Source organism: Coccinella septempunctata, chromosome 9, assembly GCF_907165205.1.
Source record: "Coccinella septempunctata chromosome 9, icCocSept1.1, whole genome shotgun sequence".
In the NCBI taxonomy this organism is placed as follows: domain Eukaryota; kingdom Metazoa; phylum Arthropoda; class Insecta; order Coleoptera; family Coccinellidae; genus Coccinella; species Coccinella septempunctata.
Window position 1 is genome coordinate 8,623,805 of NC_058197.1, and position 12,243 is coordinate 8,636,047.

Consider the following 12,243-nt stretch of genomic DNA (forward strand, 5'->3'; position numbering starts at 1 on the left):
AATAAGAAGGTTCAAGTTTCAGATCTGTATCTTCAAACACAAAGAAGTTATTACTAAATCGACAAAATCCCAATTTTTGTTCATAACTCAAAATCTAGAATAGATAGGCCGGTTCTGTTTTCAGATTTGGATGAGTTATGAAAAAAGGTCTCGAGAATGTGTCATCCGTTTCCTCTAACTGCTACAGTTCTCTAGATCCCCTCAGTAAACAACGAATTTTGCCCATTCTGTAGATTATGAATAATTCAAAAATTTCTAATGATGGAACAAAGGAATAGACATTTCAAAGGTATTCGCTAATACAAATATATCTGAGATAGTTTTCGTGGCTAATAAGCTAGACGAATTATTTTATCCCTATCATTAGAAAAATGGTATAAACCGATATGTCAATAATGTTGGCAGCGTAGTAGTCAGATATACCAAGTATAGGAAAAAAGGCTGCGTTAAAATCTAGGCCATATGCGAAGGAAACAATTTTGGTTGCAAATAATTCATTATCCTCATTTAGAGAACTACAAAGTCATTCTTCGTTTAATTTTAGGTAATAATTTTGTGTGTCAGAGGAGTAGAGTAGAGAGAGATGCAAAAAAGAGAATTTTTTAACAATCTTTGGAGTATAAAAGGAAAACTATTTTTGAATCAAAGAAATCTCCAATAAAATCAGTGAACTTGGAGTCTATAAAATCGGATGCATAACTGTGAGGAAAATTAAATCCGAAGCGATTGCATACAAGGATAGAAATTAACATGATATAATAGATTTGATAGAAAGGCACGGATCATACATTCAAGATCACGGAGAATACATTCAAGAAGTTTGTTTGCCATTCAACGTCAAACTTTGGAGCAAAGAATTGTTCGGCGTAATGGAAAGCGAGTCGAAAAATGAACCCCCAATTTTATATGTTCGACGTTGTTAGAAAGCCCAAATTTCTTGAAAGAATGAAGAGAGTATTTTTGTATTGTATTTATCGTTTTCGAAATGATATCTTCGCATCATTTCGTGAAAAAATATTTTAAAATCTTCAATGATTTTAGACAGGGCCGCCGTCAGGACCGGAAAACCAGGCACCCTGCCGGAGCGGCACATTCTGGGGGCGGCAAAACAGTTCTTTAACGATACCAATTTTTAATAAAAAAAAATTTTTTCTTTAAAATCGAAAAGAAGAACATTATTAATTATTCGAGTGAAATCGAAAACGCGGCTTTTTGCGCTTGGTCGCCAAACAATTCACATATATTCTCAAAGTACCGAATGAAATGCATTTCAACCAGAAACAAGGGAAATACCGGCAGATGGAAAACGATCAAAGATGCCGCATTCTACTCATAAATAACCCTTTACAATAGTACATCGTGTTTATAAGAATTGAGACTGTTGTAGATTTTCATAAATCTATATCTGTGTAGTTTATAATTTAAAATTTTCAAACGTTTCACTGTATATATTTTACTGTATGATACCGGCGAAGGCGTTGTTAGTAGATATATAGCCCACTCTTTTGTATTCCTTTTTTCTTATCCTTTTTTTAGATTCAACATTTACTCAATTTATAAAAAAGACTGATCTCTAAATATCTACACTTTGAACAGGTTGTACGTTATTCCATAAAGAATTATGAACTTAAACTCAATATAGTCACAGCAAGGTGCCAAAATAACATTTTGCATGGGCGGCGAAGTTTTATTTTGCCGGGGCGGCAAAATGTCTGGCGACGGCTCTGATTTTAGAGTATTTTGTGAAGAAAATAATAGGTGGCCAGTATTTAAAGTAGTCGTGACCGACTCCAGTTATGCTAATTTACATGTAATGAGCAAATCTTGCAATATAAATACACCCTCCTAGAAAAATTACAAAACTAAGACATCCCAACAACACACTCCACAACCCACCCAATGAACTTTTATACCAGATAACAGAAGTAGAACCAATACTGGAAAGAATGCAAAGACTCGACAAAAAATTCATCGCTAACCAACACAATATCAACATAATCGAACCATTGATACACCACTCAATAGAGAGTTTGCACCAAAGGCAAAGTTACCAGCTTTGCCACTTTTCGAACATCTGAAATCATTACCATAAAAATAATCATTACCTCCCAATAGTTTACAATAAGCTTCATGTGAAACAATACTGTATTTAACTGGCAATATCTCCAGAAGTGTTTCGTCATATGTACAGGTTAGAAAGGTTTTCCGGATTCATGCATAACTATTCATTTGTGTTGACATTTCATTGCATTTCATTAAATTTATTAGTAAACACGCTGAAGATAGAAATACAGGCAACTTCTTTCAAAGTAAAGATCTAATAGCTAGGTATTGAGGGTAGAGACTACCCTCCATATAGCTAGGGCTATGAACTTTGAAGCTGAATAATGGTTTCATCATTTTTCTGTTCATTCATTGAACCCGTTCGTGAATGACGGATGACTTCGCAAGAATATGTTTCAACTTTATACAGAAGTAAAAAACCGGGAGTTTCTTTATGAAAAGCATTATGAATTGAGAAATATGAACGAGATTGGGGAAAAATTCAAGACCCTTCACACGAAAAGTCCATTTATAATAATTTCTCGAAATTAGCTCCGAAAGTTACAAGTTTAGCTGGGTCCAGAGAAGAAAGAAAATAATTATTCCTTCAATACTAAGTTTTCCAAACTGATTCTGACACATACCATTTCGACATATATACCATTTCGTCCCCTTTGAAATGCAATTAATATTAAAAAAAAAAAAATGATAGACCTCATGTAAGCAACGGATAAAACAGGCAAAGTAGACCGACCTCAGCGTCCTCTCCGATACTCAATATCCTCTGACCAAATCTCCACTGTAGTGTCATCAACAAATTTTATGGTCTTGACTTCAGGAACATAATCAGGCAGATCGTTAATATAAACTATAAATAAAGCAGGACCAAGTAAGTTTTTTGCAGAAGCAGTGTGAACATACGTAATGAGTAATTAAAACAGTATAATTATATACAATTATAACAACTCATGGTGTATATATAAAATAATAAATTAAGTGTATGAATAAAACAATAAATTATGTGTATATAGATAAAATCAATGTAAAGTTAAAATATACCAAAAAAATACACGCCATGGCACAAGAAATATGGAGTAAAAAACCCAAAATTATTGAATTCTATTTTCTCGGAAATTATCTAAAACTTTAGAAATCTATAAATGTGGAATAAGAAAATGCTCTTGATGATATACCCAAAAATGAAAATGTACCCAATAATGATGATAATAACCAGGACCGACGCTAGCCAAACTGGCTCCTTAGGCAAAACTTTAAAACTAACAAAAAATTAACTTTGACGAATTGCGTAAACTGAGCATCAAAAATGGCAACTTTTCTAAAGAATTCAATCAGTAGATAATGAATGAGACATATCGAACAACAAAAATTAGCATATGTAGTTTCGAAATAGTACAAAAACTTTTATTCTCGATAAAGGTGAAAGACGAATTTGCAAATTTTTTTTAAAGGTCTGCGAAAATTGAGGGAGATTTTTCATGTAAACTAATGCAGCTTTTTCTTCAGAAAGTTTCGATCTGTATGAGAATGAGTAGAAAAATTCTTACTATGCAGGAGTGCAGGAGGTTTGAAAGATTGGCATTTTGTGGGGATCTACCAGCAATAAGCCTACAATAGACATGAAAACTTGAACCTTCTTAGTCACTTTTATACGAAGAGTCTACTAACAGAACCTTTTTTCCCACTCAAAAATGACAAATTCATTGAAAGTTTGCATTTAAAAAAACGAAAGTTCGCCTAATGTTTCGAAATGAAAAAATATTTGGTGCTTGTCAGTGGCTTCTGCTTAAAAAAGGGCCTGTAAATGGTTAAGGTTTCAGATCTGTAACTTCAAAGACAAAAAAGTTATGAGAACTTTTCGAAATCGTCAAAATTTAATTTTTTGCTAATAACTGAAAAACGGTTTTCACCGTTCTTTGTTCCTCTGAAAAAGAGCTCGAGAATGAGTCATCCGTTATCTTCTAGCTGCCATAGTTTTCGAGTTTCCCTCAGTAGACAAAGAATTTTGCCCACCCTGTATATGGTTTTACCCATCCTCATGAAAACGACAAGCTTTCTTCCAATTCCAAACGGCTCACAGCGGCATCTTCAAAGCAAGCGCATTATGTCGTAAATCAGATATGCCAAGATTGCCCCTTTCTATCCAATAGGAAGAAGGCGCACACGTGTTTTGAACTTCTATAGTTCGCAGGTGGTCATCTAGAGATATTGTAATATAAATTAATTAATTAATTAATAACGCACCAATTTTATTATCGAATCTGTATATATCAGAGTTTTTTACGGAAAAGGGTCGAAAAAGGGTAGTCTGCAAGGGGTGCAAGTAAAGTTTTTTACGGATTATGAATCCTGAATAGTTGACCTTCTTCTGAGTGAAAATCTCATCTTGAAACTGATAAAAACATAGAAGTTATGGTCAGCTGACTGCGCGCTTCCTAGCGCGAATTCGGTGTTTTATACGGAAAAGGGTCGAAAAAGGGTAGTTTGCAAGGGGTGCAAGTAAAGTTTTTTACGGATTATGAATCCTGAATAGTTGACCATCATCTGAGTGAAAATCTCATCTTGAAACTGATAAAAACATAGAAGTTATGGTCAGCTGACTGCGCGCTTCCTAGCGCAAATTCGGTGTTTTATACGGAAAAGGGTCGAAAAAGGGTAGTTTGCAAGGGGTGCAAGTAAAGTTTTTTACGGATTATGAATCCTGAATAGTTGACCATCATCTGAGTGAAAATCTCATCTTGAAACTGATAAAAACATAGAAGTTATGGTCTGCTGACTGCGCCGCTTTATATCGCGAATTCGGTGTTTTATACGGAAAAGGGTCGAAAAAGGGTAGTTTGCAAGGGGTGCAAGTAAAGGTTTTTACGGATTATGAATCCTGAATAGTTGACCATCATCTGAGTGAAAATCTCATCTTGAAACTGATAAAAACATAGAAGTTATGGTCAGCTGACTGCGCCGCTTTATATCGCGAATTCGGTGTTTTATACGGAAAAGGGTCGAAAAAGGGTAGTTTGCAAGGGGTGCAAGTAAAGTTTTTTACGGATTATGAATCCTGAATAGTTGACCATCATCTGAGTGAAAATCTCATCTTGAAACTGATAAAAACATAGAAGTTATGGTCAGCTGACTGCGCGCTTCCTAGCGCAAATTCGGTGTTTTATACGGAAAAGGGTCGAAAAAGGGTAGTTTGCAGCAAGGGGTGCAAGTAAAGTTTTTTACGGATTATGAATCCTGAATAGTTGACCATCATCTGAGTGAAAATCTCATCTTGAAACTGATAAAAACATAGAAGTTATGGTCAGCTGACTGCGCGCTTCCTAGCGCGAATTCGGTGTTTTATACGGAAAAGGGTCGAAAAAGGGTAGTTTGCAAGGGGTGCAAGTAAAGTTTTTTACGGATGATGAAACCTGAATAGTCAACCTTCTTCTGAGTGAAAATCTCATCTTGAAACTGATAAAAACATAGAAGTTATGGTCAGCTGACTGCGCGCTTCCTAGCGCGAATTCGGTGTTTTATACGGAAAAGGGTCGAAAAAGGGTAGTTTGCAAGGGGTGCAAGTAAAGTTTTTACGGATTATGAATCCTGAATAGTTGACCATCATCTGAGTGAAAATCTCATCTTGAAACTGATAAAAACATAGATGTTATGGTCAGCTGACTGCGCGCTTCCTAGCGCAAATTCGGTGTTTTATACGGAAAAGGGTCGAAAAAGGGTAGTTTGCAAGGGGTGCAAGTAAAGTTTTTTACGGATTATGAATCCTGAATAGTTGACCATCATCTGAGTGAAAATCTCATCTTGAAACTGATAAAAACATAGAAGTTATGGTCAGCTGACTGCGCGCTTCCTAGCGCAGTAATGACGTGAACCGAATGAACTGCTGCCATCTCTGAAAGGTCAGCGAATTAATATGAAAAAATGTTAGTTTCCTACGCTGATAATTCTGCGCATGAACTAGAGTGACTTTGTAGCATAGACTAAGTTAATCTTTGATTCTGCGCTTGTGTGTGAAATTGATATGTCAAATGATCAACATTCGATTTCAAGCAAAGATTATAGAATAGAAAGATAGGAAACGCCCTCATATCGCTAGTACTAAAAACCGACTACATTTTGGCCAGTGAAAACACATTTGACAATGAGATGGCGCTGAAAACGTATTATCAATACAGAAAAACTGTTTAATAACAGTTTTCTCTTTTATAATTGAGGGGCGCGAAATTCGAATTCTATTCCTTGTATTCAATTTCAATATTGACCTTGTTGAGACCAGAAAACAAACATCCTGAGCGACAAAACGAAAGGGTGGTTTTGTTTTGTGACCAGGATGTTAGTTTTTATCTGAACATTGTTTGGAATCGATTGGTATCAATGAAATACGCTGTTGGATGTGATAAATCTTTATTTGCAATCTATAAAAAATGTACAAAAATTTGAAATTATGGACCACGAATAGAGCTTTGACTAGGATACAAGAGTACATGGTTATCTGCTATAGTTACGTGAAAGGTGTTTTTTCTGTGAAAAAGTTTCGAATTAATAAACTGAGTTGAATTTTTACAATTTATATCAGAAATTGATATGAACCAATATTCGATTTACCGTCATAGGATACATATTTCCGTTACTTACATATTATTTACAAAATTTTCAGAACCACAATTGAAAAAAACCTTACAGAGGTATACAAGCCTTGTATTCAAGCCCGTCAGTATAATTTCTTCATGCTTTTTCATGATTTCTTCATGGTATGGTCTCTTTATGACACAATATACAAATTGATTGACGAATGAACACTCACAGAAGGTTTCATAAAACTTTGACCTTCCAAACAACAATTTGACAGTCACCCGATTTCCAAATCGAAATCCATAAAACTTTTGCATTTCTGAATATATTGAAGGCAATTGAGAATCTTTGAATGGACGTGTAAAAGTCATAATTTCCCCTAAATGAGCCCTTCATGTAAGGGATGCTTCCTGCATACAACAATTCACGTGGATAAACTTCTCAATCGACTAGCACATGGTGTAGTCAGTATAGTGTTTGCAGGCCTTTACGCCCTGACAATTTTATCCACTTCGTAGCTCTGAAAATAAAAATCAATGAAAGACCGAGTCACATGTTACCAGTTAATACTTACATTCCCATTTTCCTTAGTAAAATTCGTTTTATTTGATCCACAGTTCTTCACCATACAATAATTTTCGAACGATATTCTGAGGTTTTCGCCAAGAAATTAGACAACAATTTCAATAATCAGCAACTAGAATGGGCTCGAAAAACAAAAGGCGATACGAGGTTGTCTATGGATACGAGAATCAAAACATTCAAAACCGGTTTGATCAAAATGGCCATCTGACTCTGACATCTCGCAAAATTTCATATGTCCCTCGAATTAAAATTTTAACCAGTCTTAGGGCCTTAAAAACACATTTGAAACACAGATGGCGCTAACATCACTCTAGTCGCTTCGTTTCCTATCTTTCTACTCTATAATCTTTGATTTCAAGTTTGTTTGTTCATTTTATTACAAGTTTTCGTTGGGAAGAAATATTGTTGTGTACCTAAATTCAAGAGCAACGAGTAAAAGTGAAAGAAGATAGAAAAAATTGCCTGTTCTTATGGTTCCTTATAGAGTTATCATAGAGAATGAGAGTTATGGTTGGCATAATTCTTCAGAAGCCGGACTATTAGGAATTCGAAGATTAAATCTTTTCTGATTTCGTAGGATGTAGTACCAAAGAAGAGGTATGATTTTCTCATGAAGCGCTTGAAATCTTGTCCAAATTTGAGGTATTTCAGCTCATAAAAGATAGATAAGTTTCATTTAACTGATTTTTGTTTATCAATCATATATTCTATCGTTTTTCAATTATCATATGTGAACATTTCATCTAATAAATTGTATGTATGAACTCAGAGTATTAAGCTGCATTCACAATCAATTCGCGGGCCGAAGTGCACTTCGGCACGAAATTTACCATTCGCAATAATCTTGAAACCAAATACTCAAATGAATCAAAAATAAAACTGATCAAAACATAAGCATCAGCATCATCTATAGCCGGCTCGAAATTCCTTGCCGAAGTGATAGTTTGCAACTTGCAAGAAATTTTGTCTTGAATTTCATTGTGAATGGTAACGGAGAACGCCATCTGCTAAGCTTCCGTGCCGAAGTGCACTTCGGCCCGTGAATTGATTGTAAATGTAGCTTTATTTGTTACATAGTTGTCTCCAAATAAAATAAAATAAAATTACCTTATCAAAGCGTAAAGGGCGCTCTCGACAAATTAATCGAGATTAGTTTGCTGACGTTCAAGAGATGGCGCTTTTCTTCGTAACAAAATTTTATCTGAGAGTTTCCCATCTATAGTGTTTATCTATGCTCTGGTGTATTCACTGATTCGATTTTGTTTTTAATTTCGTGGGGATATCTAAGATGTCTAAAACACTGGTGTGTGCACTTGTCACTTTTTGCAAGCATCAACATTTCAGAAAATCGGGGATATGGGATCAGTTTCGTGGCGGCGCCACCATGTCATTTGCTTCGTTTTATCCTTGTTCTATCAAAGGAAGTCCAAGATACTCTCTCGTTTTATTTTGTTTTGTGTTGATATCGAATATCGATCAACGAGTGCAAAATATGAACTGGCCCATTTTGTCAGCTGTTAAGGAATATTTGTGATTTACAGTTCAATTTTCGTTGTAAAAACAAATTTGTCAACATTTTACACTACCGAATAAGGGTTCAAAGGAGTATTTACTGTTCTTCTTCAAGATAATTTCCGTTTGACAACTTGAATTCGTGAGGGGGGTAATTCAATATGATTTTAATAAAACACAATTGATTGGTCAAATATCCAATATATTCGGTTGATAGAAAGGTAATTTTCACTATATCTATTCAGGAAGAATATTTGAAGAACAAACTCGAATAGATTTATCAATTTCTGATTCTCAATACATGCTCACAATTCACATTACGTATTTCCAATACAGTTTCTTTGAAACATTGCTGAAGTTTCCATAAAACTTAGCTATATCCTTCCCGAATGTTCGTTCATCTGATTTTTTCTGCCTCAAATTCCAACAACACCGAATTATTAGCTGTAGTTCTTGATTGTCCATACAGAAACCTGAACTTACTGAACGACATGTTGAATAAATTAATGTTCTACACCCCTTTCTCGAAACTAATTTTCACTCACCAATAATCGCTTATAAATACAACATATTCATTAGTCGTAGGAAAGTGTTCAAATTATTTTCAAATATCAATTGACAATGCTCTGTCAAATTCTAAACAGCGCTACCTACAGTGGGAAAAACGAAACTGGTCCGATATCCCCACGAAATTAAAAACAATATCGAATCAGTGAATACACCAGAGTTTTAGACATCTTAGGGATATCGGATCAGTTTCGTTTTTCTCACTGTAGGTAGCGCTGTTTAGAATTTGACAGAGCATTGTCAATTGATATTTGAAAATAATTTGAATACTTTCCTACGACTAACGAATATGTTGTATTTATAAGCGATTATTGGTGTGTGAAAATGTATTAGTTCAAAAACTACAGCTAATAATTCGGTGTTTTTGGAATTTGAGCCAGAAAAAATCAGATGAACGAACATTCGGGAAGGATATAGCTAAGTTTCAAAGAAACTGTATTGGAAATACGTAATGTGAATTGTGAGCATGTATTGAGAATCAGAAATTGCTAAATCTATTCGAGTTTGTTCTTCAAATATTCTTCCTGAATAGATATAGTGAAAATTACCTTTCTATCAACTGAATATATTGGATATTTGACCAATCAATTGTGTTTTATTAAAATCATATTGAATTACTCCCCTCACGAATTCAAGTTGCCAAACGGAAATTATCTTGAAGAAGAACAGTAAATACTCCTTTGAACCCTTATTCGGTAGTGTTGAAATGTTGACAAATTTGTTTTTACAACGATAATTGAACTGTAAATCACAAATATTCCTTAACAGCTGACAAAATGGGCCAATTCATATTTTGCACTCGTTGATCGATATTCGATATCAACGCAAAACAAAATAAAAGGAGACAGTATCTTGGACTTCCTTTGATAGAACAAGGATAAAACCACAGATTACAGAGAATAATCTGTAATCTGTGGATAAAACGAAGCAAATGACATGGTGGCGCCGCCACGAAACTGATCCCATATCCCCGATTTTCTGAAATGTTGATGCTTGCAAAAAGTGACAAGTGCACACACCAGTGTTTTAGACATCTTAGCCTGGACTTTCAAGTCCTTCTGGGATGTCAATCATTCTTGAATGGACTATAGCTATATCAAAGAGGAATTGGCTATATCTATATAGAATAGAATAATGAGTTAACATACATGGAAATAGAGCTACAATTTTAACCTTAAAGTTTATTAGTTATATCCAGAGTAGACTAAATTCCAATTAAATCCAAAATGGGGAAGAAATTATTACCTGAGCGAGTCTTAACTCACACTTAAAACTATTGAAACAAGTGATAATATGATAATGTACATACCTATTTGGGACATATTCCTCGTTTTATTCTTTAGCAACTCTAGAAATACTGTAGCCACATTTTTGTACCATTGTATCTGCATTCTCATAGTCACAACCAGAGACAGGTGCTCTAAATGTAGAGATGTTGCTATCATAATGTACGACTAGTCACTAATCTTTGATCAGAATATACTGTTAGCTATCATCTCGTACTAATACACTAACAGCGATATCTGAATGGCCAACCAAACTCTCAATAACAAAATTTTAACTTTGGTTTATTTGAACTTTGCTCATACCTAAACCCCAATGATTTATTAATTATTCTGAAATTTTATCGTCTCAAATGATATGCTATAGAAGTGAAAATGGTGAAAAATACGCTTCACAGATCGAACAGAATAATAAATGACAGATATTCAAATAATTTTTTTTTTATAAATATTCTCACATGTACAATTATAAAGTGTTCATCATTGCTTCAATATACTTCAAATTTCATCGTCTGATGACACATCACTCTCAACAGGGTTTTCTATTCCTCTGCTCTTCAAATATTCAGAATACTGCACTTCTATACTTTTAAAAAGTTTAATTTTCCGTCTTAGTTGTTTCCAAGTTTCTTGATCAGTGTTTTTCTTATCCCTAGTCATCGCTTTGTAATTACTTCCATAGGTATCCATCAAATATGTGACCCATTCAACAACGGAGCCAGGTAATCTCAAACCCTTCACCCTTGGTGCTTTCGCCTCTGCCCACAATTTATCTACTACCATTTTTTTTGATGCATTCTCTTCCCTGACTGGTTCTGTCGTCTCCTCAACAAACCATTCATTATCATTTGTAGATACTTCTATATCTACTGGATCAACAATTTTGTGATGCCGGACTGTTTGAACACATGTGTTCGGATCGACAGCGAGTCCCATTTCATTCAAATTTGTATTGAACGATTTCTTCCGATCCCAATTATCGGCGATCTCTTTACTGAAACAATAAATTCCTGAATGTAATCCTGACAATTGAAAAAACGACGACAAAAATGAAAACTTGGCACCACATTAAACAGGAGCCAAATAAGATTCTACTCACCAACTTATTTTTCCGCAGCTAGTGATTTTGTTCCTCAATCTTTTTCTATTGATGTTGTAACGGAACTTTTTCCTTCTACGCATTTTCCTTAATTTAGTCATTTTGAATGAAAAAGAACAACCAATAAGCTGTTTTTCAACTCACAAATTTAAAAACTTTCAGAAGAAAAACAAATTTAAAGATTTAGTTAACCTTAACACCACATGAACCATAGACATAATAACACACGCTTAGATTAGGGAAGTCTAAGAACACACGCGTCTATACACAGAACACTAATATCATCTATATGACCAAAGATTAACCTCTTTGATATGACCAAAGAGGTTTCTCTTTGATATGACATGAACGATTGAACTAAACTTGAATAGCTTTAGTTAAGATGTCTAAAACACTTGTGTGTGCACTTGTCACTTTTTGCAAGCATCAACATTTCAGAAAATCGGGGATATGGGATCAGTTTCGTGGCGGCGCCACCATGTCATTTGCTTCGTTTTATCCTTGTTCTATCAAAGGAAGTCCAAGATACTGTCTCCTTTTATTTTGTTTTGCGTTGATATCGAATAT

At 34.7% G+C, this 12,243-nt stretch overlaps 1 protein-coding gene across 1 annotated transcript; it reads right to left on the reverse strand.

The window, feature by feature from the left end:
* Window positions 1-11,002: 11,002 nt before the first annotated feature.
* LOC123320079 (nucleolar protein 16) lies at window positions 11,003-11,904 on the reverse strand. Its single transcript, XM_044907246.1, has 2 exons — window positions 11,677-11,904; window positions 11,003-11,571 (listed from the first exon to the last, which is right to left on the reverse strand). The coding sequence occupies exons 1-2, from the start codon at window positions 11,775-11,777 to the stop codon at window positions 11,076-11,078; spliced, it is 597 nt and encodes a 198-aa protein (XP_044763181.1). The 5' UTR covers window positions 11,778-11,904; the 3' UTR covers window positions 11,003-11,075.
* Window positions 11,905-12,243: the final 339 nt, after the last annotated feature.

Excerpts from the sequence above, each read along its gene's own strand:
- LOC123320079 (XM_044907246.1), bottom strand. The coding sequence starts at position 11,777 with ATGACTAAATTAAGGAAAATGCGTAGAAGGAAAAAGTTCCGTTACAAC. Across the intron at positions 11,572-11,676 it reads AGCTGCGGAAAAATAAGTTG|TAAAGAGATCGCCGATAATT; the intron begins GTGAGTAGAATC and ends TTATTGTTTCAG.